At 37.9% G+C, this 9,918-nt stretch overlaps 1 protein-coding gene across 1 annotated transcript; it reads left to right on the top strand.

Annotated features, from left to right (window-relative positions):
- The first annotated feature begins 4,302 nt into the window (after positions 1 to 4,302).
- pax4 (paired box 4) lies at positions 4,303 to 7,196 on the top strand. Its single transcript, XM_063460589.1, has 10 exons — positions 4,303 to 4,312; positions 4,387 to 4,517; positions 4,671 to 4,886; positions 4,976 to 5,066; positions 5,216 to 5,356; positions 5,452 to 5,534; positions 5,620 to 5,683; positions 5,877 to 5,953; positions 6,140 to 6,233; positions 6,904 to 7,196. Exons 1-10 carry the CDS (start codon positions 4,303 to 4,305, stop codon positions 7,194 to 7,196), a joined length of 1,200 nt encoding a protein of 399 aa, XP_063316659.1.
- Positions 7,197 to 9,918: the final 2,722 nt, after the last annotated feature.

Here is a 9,918-nt window from a genome sequence, read left to right as displayed (position 1 = left end):
TAAAAGTTGAGTTCATGTCAGGAAACCAACCAATTTGAATGAACTTGACCAATTTAGACAAGAAGGGTAGTCAAATATCCAGCCAGAATGTTGCCATTAGCTTGTTTGAGGTATGTACATATTTAAGCTGGCATGTATAATTTTACTGTAAAGAACTATATGTATACTGTGGATTGGTGAAAGTCTAAAATATAGTCAAACTTGTACACCACATTCTTGCTTTCTAAAGTTAAAGATGTAAGCTGAGCAATCATTTCATGCAGGAAAAAAGCAGTTCAAAGAAACCATTTAAAGCCCAGAATTACCTTTACATTCATGCTCATGATGAGTTTGGGTGACCACAGCTGTATTTTCCCTCTAAGTAACATGAATACTGGGCTATGCTGATGCATTGGTGTATATGTAGACTGAGTTGCACTGACATGACATCCTTTTTAAATAAATAAATAAATAAATAAAGGAGTATTATTTGAAAAAAATACGGGGTAATTTAGAAATTATAATCTCCCCAACAGCGATGCTGACTCCATTATTTAAAATACTGTCAGCAGTCTGCAAGATGTGCAGCAGAGTAAAAAAGTGTCTTGAAGATAAGTTTGTAACAGTTTTCAAGGTATTGCTAGATACTTGGACAATAACCCCATTATTCTCACTTTTCAGTATAATTATAATTCATGCATTTACGTATATTTATATATTTCATGTAAAGGTTAATCTCTGTTATGGGCTTTTTAAAACAATAGTTAGTATTCAAGTTGGCAGGACAGTCATCCTCCTCCATAGATAGATAGATAGATAGATAGATAGTGCTCCAAAGTCACCATTGTTTAGGTAAGTAGTGTAAGTAGTGTGTGGTGATATTAATGTAAAATCCACATGAATGGGAGTAACTAATATTTCCTAACCAAACATTGCTCAAAATAGGTCAGTGCTTACTTCCTCTGTCAGTAGTTTTAATGCTGTGTTTGATTCATGTATATCTGATTTCAATTTGTATTCATCTTCTTGTATGTTGTGTGTACATATATACACATTTCAAGTGCATTTTACGTCCTATAAATAGTATCACCAAGTCTTAAACCTGGTAGTCTTTACTGTTTTCACATGTTTGTATGTTCAGGTGAGTCAATCAGTGATTGCAAGGGAAGTTTTTACTAGCTTTTTGACAGCTAAATATTGTGCAACACACACACACGAGCTCACCCAAGCACAGAACATATAAAAGTTCAACTGGTTCATTGACAAAACAAAACAAAACAAAGGCAGGCCAGCGCCAGAACACTGTGTTCTTGTTCAACAAAACCTTAACTGTCGTTGTAACATGCTACAAGTTTCAATGCCTTGGGAAGCTGGTGACCTTTAAATTGGAGCTGCTACAAAACTTTTGGTGCTTTAAACCATTGTGAAATCAAACCCTTTGAACTAAATCAAATCATAGAATTGACGATCTAAAAATGCTTGTATTTTTGTTGTTATTTTTAATCGTTTAGGTATATCACAAAAAAATAATAATCAAATATTATTGAGCATACTTTGATATGGCAAAGCTGCAGGAGGTTTAAGGGGGGAAATCCAGCCTGCATTTTTAAAAAAATATATTTATCATTTTCTGTGTCCGTGCTGCAGAACACAGAAGAAACCAAGCGCAAATTGGGGTACGCAAAATTTATATTAAAACGTGTTTAAAAAAGGATAAATAGTGATTTATTTTCGTTTGCATAAAGTTTGGTTTGGGGATCCATGAAAATGTAAAAAAAAAATAAAAAATCAAATCCTAATGATTAAAAAGTGGGGGGTTAGGTTGCGACTAAATGTTGGGAAACCTGGTCATGTGGAACATGAAGCATTGCAAGAATGACTTACCTTGCATAAAATGTGTGAATAACGCGTGTATTTTCCAAATTTAAGCTGTTAAAAATATAATCAGCATTAATTTTTTTTTTAGTTCCGTCAAGTAAAAAATAAAATCAAATAAAAATAAGCATTTAAGTCACATTTGCACTGAATGCCATGTTAAGACAGACTGTTTCCGTCTTTTATCCCGCTATCTGCGGCCATGTAACCGCATGTAGGATATCTAACAATGATTAAAAACTAAAACAATCACCTCCATTCACAGAATGCGGGAACATTTACGATACTAAAATTCAAAAAGGTCAACATTCCTTGAATCGCGTTGCCATCTCGTAACAGGATGGAGGAAACTGACCATGAAAACGAGTTCGTTGCGCACACAGCTACTCGGTGCGCTTTGGAGAGGTTGTGGTAACCTTTTTACGCGGCTGAGTTTTTCACAGTTCTAAACGCTTTAGGACACAGTAAAGCAGTAAAGCACCAATACGCAAGTTTTTATACACAAGACAAAGATCTATGGCATGTAACTAAAACGTATATATTGTCCGTGGCACTATTTAAGCGCTGAAACTCACCCCTTCCCCTGGCGAGCACATACTAAAATTTACGCACAACGAAAACGTGTTGCTGTCTTAACAACACAGCATAAGTTCTTTAATTATTCTCGTTTGGCACACACTGTATGTGCAGTAAAGTACTATAAATCAATGACCACGCTGACTCGCTGGTAATAAATAGAAACCGTCGCCCTGGTCGTTCTTTGTGTCGGTTGGCAAGGAGATGATGGTGTCCAAAAATGGCTGTCCTCTATCCAACCTGGCTGATTGTACACACAGTATTATTATCCTCTAACTCGTGGTTAATGTATAATTTGGGCCATATGGCATTTTAAAATCTAAGCCTTTATTTCGGTGGCACTTCGATCTGTGTGGACCCAACTAATGATTCAATTAGTCATTAAACAGACCAAAAGACGAGCCTCGTGTGGGTTTTCACATAGGCTAATATTTGCTCGTCAAATATTTCCCTTTGAAACGTTTACAACGTATTTTTATCTGCTGGCTGCCCAAGGAACATCTGTGAGGGTTGTTTTAGCCTCCCTCTTCTGCATAAAAAGAGGTCCCCCAATTGGCCCTTTCCTTGCGCCCATATAGGAGTCTATTTGTTCACGTTTTGAAAGAAAATGTAATAAAGAGACTTTGTGATGGATTTATGATTTATCAAAAGCACTTTACCATATGGCAGTCGTCATAGGAGCAGATTTCCAAATGTTTGTTTTATGAAAGGAGACCAGAGATCATTTTAATCTGAGCCACTTAACCTAGGAGAGGATGTTCAAGTCACGTGACCCACTAACGTATGAGAAACACACTGACGTTGATCATGTAGTTTCTTTGAAAGAAGACGCTTAGGTCTGTATTTTCGTTACATTAAGACGAGCCAAAGCAGAAAAGAGAAGGACTGAAGTGTGCTGCGCTGAAAACTGTATTGTCTAATTAAGACTGCAACCAGCTACTGCGCAAAGGGAAGCTCTTTGAGTTCCTAAACCTGGATATTACTCTTTTGTGTGTCAGCTGCTGGAGCAGTACACGGGCTACTAGACATTAAAAACAGACTTAATCTATTTGTTTGTGACGCTTTAGATGATCAGACATTGCCAAGAAATTTAGTAAAGTGCGCTCAGGTGGCATCAGCTTTGCCCAAGTGTGCAGTGTGGAATATCCCACTAGTAGATGGTGCAAAGATGCCGACATGATGTGGGGGTAGATTATATCTGATTGGATGTTTCACACTATGACATGTCTAGATGTTATTATAAAACAAAAACCGAGCTTTAATTTTGGTTTACCGGAACGCTTTGTGGGAAATTCTTCTACAAAATACATTCCTATCACTCACTTGGTCTTCCCCCGTCTGCATTTGCTTTTAAAATAGGCTACTTGAAACGTGCTTTGTGAATCGCCGAAAAGGATCAGAATACAGGTGGTTTTAAAGCTAGGATATTGTTCTATGTCCGAAGATTCTGGCCGCTTAAACGCACCAACTTGAAGCACATGTCCAGCCTTTAACACGCACATTTTCTTTCAAAGCAGTAGACTATTTACATTTCAGGAATCAGATCACCACGTCATGTTGAGGTGTGCAGGTCTATAAATTGCTGCTGAAGGGTGGGATTCCTCTCACTGTAATTCGTTCACCAGACTGGAGTGGAGTTACCGCGACAATTTCGTTACTTCTAATTTATCACATTCTTCACATTGCAGTCCAAGGTCTCCCCACTCTCTGGAAAAAAGTTCTTATAGTTTTGACTTCAGTTTCATCATCAAGGCTGGGAGCAAGGAGAGATGTGCGGAACGAACACTGATCTGGAAAATAAAGGTTCATTTCCATTTTTTTAACCACTTATTTATATTCAGACCGTTGTAAATCAGTAAATATGGATTAGATATGAACCACAGTAAGACATTTTAGTGGACTCGTTGTATTCGGTTAATTAGAAAAAATAACCAATTTAGTATGTGTTGTGATAAGGTGGTGGAAGTGTCAACCAGTTAGGAGGAATGTTTCTCAACGGAAGACCTCTCCCACAACCCAAGAGACGAAAAATGATTCAGCTGGCCTTGGAGGGAGTCCGTCCAAGCCAGATCTCCAGGATACTCAGGGTAACCTGAATAGTGAAAAACAAAAACAACAACAACAACAACAAAAAACAACAACTTTGGATTTCGAAAAAATAAGCTTTTGCGATGTTATGTTAAATGCAGCATCAACGGATTATTCTTGTTTAACACAGTGGAGCTCACTTGCATCTTTAGGTGTCCAACGGGTGCGTCAGTAAGATCCTGAGCCGCTACCGGCGCACAGGACTCCTGGAACCCAAGACCATCGGTGGGAGCCGCCCCCGACTTCTCACCCCCGGTGTCATCTCCACGATCATCCAGTGCAAAAGGGAAAATCCGACTATTTTTGCTTGGGAAATCCGAAAACGTCTCGCAGCGGCGCGGATATGCAAGGCCTCCAACGTCCCCAGCGTAAGTAAGATTAAAATTCAAATGTACTTTAACTACACTGAAAAGATTCCAGCACTTGATGGTGTTTTGTGCACACTGTGTTCTGCAAGGTGTCGTCCATAAATAGGATCTTAAGAAAGATCCACTTGGACCGCGGACCATCGTGGATGGACCTCAACGCTGATGTCAGGGTTGAGCAGGGTAAGCAACTTTGTCCTTGGAGAAGTCATTTATAACGGTTTAGGAAGACTATCGAGTTTGATCAGAATTTCTATCACTGAACATGACAATTTAACACATAAATGTATAAATATTAACTGCATGTAGTCTGTGTGTTTCCATATGTGCAGATGTGTATTCTCTGGCTCAAGAAGAAGCAAAGAAGTTTGAGAAGTTTGAGACAGAGTGCAGTAAAAAACAGAAATCCAAAGGTGTGCAGCACAGAATCCGCACCACCTTTACGCCAGAGCAGAGCAGAGCACTTGAGCAAGGTGACTTAAAATCTCTTCAGCTATTTCAAACTAACACAATGCATAATTTTTTGACTCCGTAATAGTTAAAGAAATATTTCTCTGTGTTGAATCAGAATTCTCTCGCAGCCAGTATGCTGATATGTACACAAGAGAGAAGCTATCTGCTGAAATTAAACTTCCCGAGGACACCATCAAGGTAGACTTTTCATCAATTTTAGCATCAAGAAATTCATATACATTTAAGCTGTCTGTTCCTGAGGTGTGGCTTCTGTCCCTCAAAGGTCTGGTTTTCTAACAGACGTGCTAAATGGAGGAGAGAAGCCAAGCAGAGAGGTAGTACGCAGAGTAAGTGTGAGTGTGTGTCTGTGTGTGGTGCACACATACTTGGGAGCTGAGTGTGGGTGGCAAGGATGTGATAAGAATGTGTATAATTTGACCACTGGACAATAATAAATGGAGCTGGACACACTGGTAGTGGAAAGTCCTCCTGAACACATCAATTCTTGCCTCATAGCTGTTAAAATGTGTTTCTTTGTAGCAGCTGAAGACTTTCAAAAGCAAAGTGACTTTGTTCCTGTGAATCCAACAATGACACACAGCTTTACATCTCAACAGGTACTGTGCAAACCAGTGATATCTACTTTAAAGCCCTTAAAACATGCCACTGTGAATGTTTTTCCGAGCATAGTTTTCTAGGCAATTTCTAGGCAGTGCTAGGCAATTTCCAAATGAGATTTCTGTGTTTTTAACAAACGTCTGGTGACATTGTGATATTTAAACTTCGTTTATGTGGTTTCCAAGGCTACTGAAATGGCAAAAGTCAATGCGGACAGCTCCTCGTACAGCACTGTTGCAAGGAAGCTGCAAAATTGCTGCTTCTTCCCAACAGAAACAGGTGAGATCCAGGAAAACTGTCTTTGACCAAATCACTGTCTTTAATAATCTTTCTCTCTGTTTGATTATGAGGATTTTCATTAAATTTAATTTTTATTCATGTTGATAGAGAGTATTTAAGAATGATGTTAAAGAAGCTGGAGATTAGCTTGATTGTAGTTTAGCTGAATATGATATAAATGTCAGTGATGAGAGTACATGTTATAAAAAGTTTTATTCCCTGTCATGGGCTTGGGTTTGAATTTACTAAACTGCTAAAAATCTATTAAGAATCCAATGATCCTGATTATGAACTAATTTAAGGTTGCACAAAAAAGGTATTATTATAATATTTTCCCTCCTACCTGTCTGTTGGTTATCATATAAAGTTGCCTGGACTTGCAGAATTCTTTTCTGCTATCTATGAAGCCATATGTTAAACATGTAATAAATTTATGTCGATTTCACAAGTCATTTGGGACTTGTAGTGATGGTAAACTATATTCACTATTTATGTGTTTATTCATTTAAATATGAACAATAGGGTAGGTGTAGGGTAAAGCCTGCCTGTTGGATCACAATATCACTTAAAATCACTACTCTCAATTGTTCCTAAGTACATACTGTCTTAATTTTTATGCAATAACTTTTCAGAAATTAAAGAAAATAATCTTTTCCCCCTTGACGTACAGCCGTGAGGAATTCTGAATGTCCGACATCCTCATTTCTCCATCTGCCGAGTGACATACAAAACATAGACAAAACTCCTCTGGATCTCCACAGAGATGGATACAGTTTTCCACTGGTTCCCCACCACACAGACATGAGGAGAACCTGCCCTTTGGCAACAAAGACAGGGGGGCCAGACTGCCCTGTGATTCAACAGTGGAACCAGCAGGGGATGCCTTTTACCTGGAGTCAGTTTCAAACAAATGAGCAGTTTCTGTTGGTCCCGGATGTGAATCAGCATCTCTACATGGACTGAAAGTGAGACCAGTGAATCAGAGGGGAGAGCTTTTGACTACTGCTTAATTCCTCGACTGAAGGGACACTTTTCAACCAGTAGAGGGAGACAAAGTATGGACCTAACAATTTTGTCCTTTCCACCCATTGCCTCTTAATTGCACTGCAGCTCGACTCATCACTTTCCCTTGAGTCTGTGCTGTTGGCACGCAATGTAATCTTTGATTGGTAAGATAATTAAATTAATTCACTAAACCCATTTGCAATGAAGCAAACTTAAAGTGACTTTATAGCACCAGAAGGGATGAGAAAATAGATAAGATGAGGATGATAAGAAACTCTTTCTTGGAAGAAAGCTTTATTGTCCTTGTTGCTGGGCAACAAGGACAATAAAGCTAGGTTCAAGTTAAAGAGGGTAGAGTTTAGTACTGACAGAGATTATTAAGAGATACATTTTAATCTCAGGGTATAATCTTTAATGAATACTTTGCCGTGCTCCTCAGTTATATATCAGTTTTAAAGACTTGTTGACTCCAACATAAATGATTGCTCCATGGATCATTTAAGGTTACCACACGATGATATGGACGTTATCTCCTTTATATTGTTAGGCTTGACATTTGTGTCAGTGTAGGAGCATAAGGAACACTTCCAAGATTTCAGTCCAGGAAAAGCCGGTGGGAGAATCCCTAAAAAACCCCTAAAGTTTAAATGCGACCTGATATCTGCGCCGCTCGGTATCACTTTTTACGACTGCAACAGGGCAGAGGCATTGAGTTCCTTTATATCCCTTTACTACAGTGAGGAGACAGTAAGTCTCTGAGTTTCCTGATAATTGGTCAGCAGGGGAAAGATTGGGTTCAGAATACAAATAGCTGGGTCAGCAGCATGGAAGTGGCCTACTGGCGAAATGACCCCCACTGGAATATAACATCACGAAGCCAGATAGGTAAATGATATCTCCACGTTTGTGTTGTGACTGTTTCTGAAACATCCACCAATCTTGCATAAATTGAGGAAAGTTTTAGGATGACTGGTTATGAATTTTTAACGGCAGGTACTGAACACATGTATTGAATTTACATGCAGTTTTCAAGTGTTTTTATGCTAATTTATGACACATTTCAGAGGTCAATATTTGACCTTTTATAAGACTTTTTTCAGCTCCAGTGATTTCTTTACAGTTTGTGCTTATATAGTAAAATATCCTATAGCTTTCTTACAAGATACAATACACTTTTATATGGATTGTACCCATTGTGCTTCACAACATTTTTGGTTGCTAGCATTTCCTCTTCTAAACTCTTCAGCTCACTGTTTTAACCTTTTCTGGGTGGAGAAATGTATCCATGAATTCAGGTTCTTGTAGATTACTTATCTACTGATATTTACTGAAAAATAAAACTAAATCTGACCTCCTACAGTATTACAAAGTGAATAGTATGTAAAGTCTACAGCAGCGGGCATGCCCAATTCTTGTTACAGGGCTTTTAATTGGTATATGTGGTATTTATTTATTTATTTTTACCTTATTGTACTGCTTTTTTTTCTTAAGCAATAAACCTGAATACTTAGTGCACTACTTTAAAAGCCTTCATATACTAATTTGACAGAAATACTAATCTTACATCTGGAGGATTCTCTGTATCTTATCTCATATTGAGCAACTAAAACTTTAGGAATTGCTGAAAAGCACATCCAAGTTCAGCTGAACCTCACTCTACTCTGGGATGTCCAAATTTGTTATCCAAATGTTCCTGACATGTTATTATTTATCTCCTTCCCTTGTTGTATGTATGACCCCCGTTGCTTTAGCCACTTAAGAGTATTTATTATACACTAGAATTTGCTTCTCTGACTGATATAAGGACCAAACTGCCAAAAGATGGAGTAAACAGACTCAGAGATGGTGTTTCTGGCATGTTCCTCGCAACATATTCCGCAGAGGAATATGTCAAGCGCTAAGACGGAATACAGCTTAGTGTAATGTTAAGGTGTTTATTAAAATAGGAAAATTACAAAAGGTTACAAATTTCAGGAAAGATCACCAATATGAAACAAATCACTAACACAAAATAGCAGCTGTTATATTTTACAGTATACAAACATATGAACAGAATGATCAAGGAATAAAAATACTCAAGTATTATATTTACAAAAATTACAATTTGTAATTTACAGAACGTATGAGGCTTTTTATATTAAGGAAAATTAAATAACAGCAACGGCACCTTAAGAGCATTCGTTGTGGTTCATGATCTGCCACATGAGTATTGGTTTTAGCTGTTTAATCAGCCTTTCAGGAAGCTACCTTTCTATAAATTAGCCACTTTACAGACCTTCATTTTGATTGGAAACCTGTGTGAGACTATTAAAGGCTTGCATTCATACAATGATTCTGAATACCATTTGTTTCTTTACAAGAATTCCTGTGAATCCTGGCCAAATGACTTACTCACTGGTTAGAACATAAAACCCATTGACTTACAGCCAAATATATCATTTTTGTGACTCTACTGTAACATTTCCAACATGATATTTGCAGCAGTTATCTTAGAACTGAGAGTTAGAATTTTAGGTTTTAAATGCTGTTGCGACATGCACAAACATCCCCACAGCTACTTTGCTGCTGATAGCTGAGAAACACAAGGCCACTTGGGGCATCATTAGGTTAGGTTCTGGTTATTCTAAAGTTGTGGGAATCAGAGTCTTGTAAGCAAACCACATATTTATTTTTTCTAATC

Source organism: Pelmatolapia mariae, linkage group LG17 (assembly GCF_036321145.2).
Source record: "Pelmatolapia mariae isolate MD_Pm_ZW linkage group LG17, Pm_UMD_F_2, whole genome shotgun sequence".
NCBI classification, from domain to species: domain Eukaryota; kingdom Metazoa; phylum Chordata; class Actinopteri; order Cichliformes; family Cichlidae; genus Pelmatolapia; species Pelmatolapia mariae.
Note: the sequence above shows the minus strand (reverse complement) of the source record. Positions and strands in the feature narration are given on the sequence as shown.

Bases quoted from the DNA above. Each gene is read 5' to 3' on its own strand.
- pax4 (XM_063460589.1), top strand. The intron at 5,684-5,876 runs GTAAGTGTGAGT...GTTTCTTTGTAG, and splicing joins GCAGAGAGGTAGTACGCAGA to CAGCTGAAGACTTTCAAAAG. The intron at 5,954-6,139 runs GTACTGTGCAAA...GTGGTTTCCAAG, and splicing joins ACAGCTTTACATCTCAACAG to GCTACTGAAATGGCAAAAGT.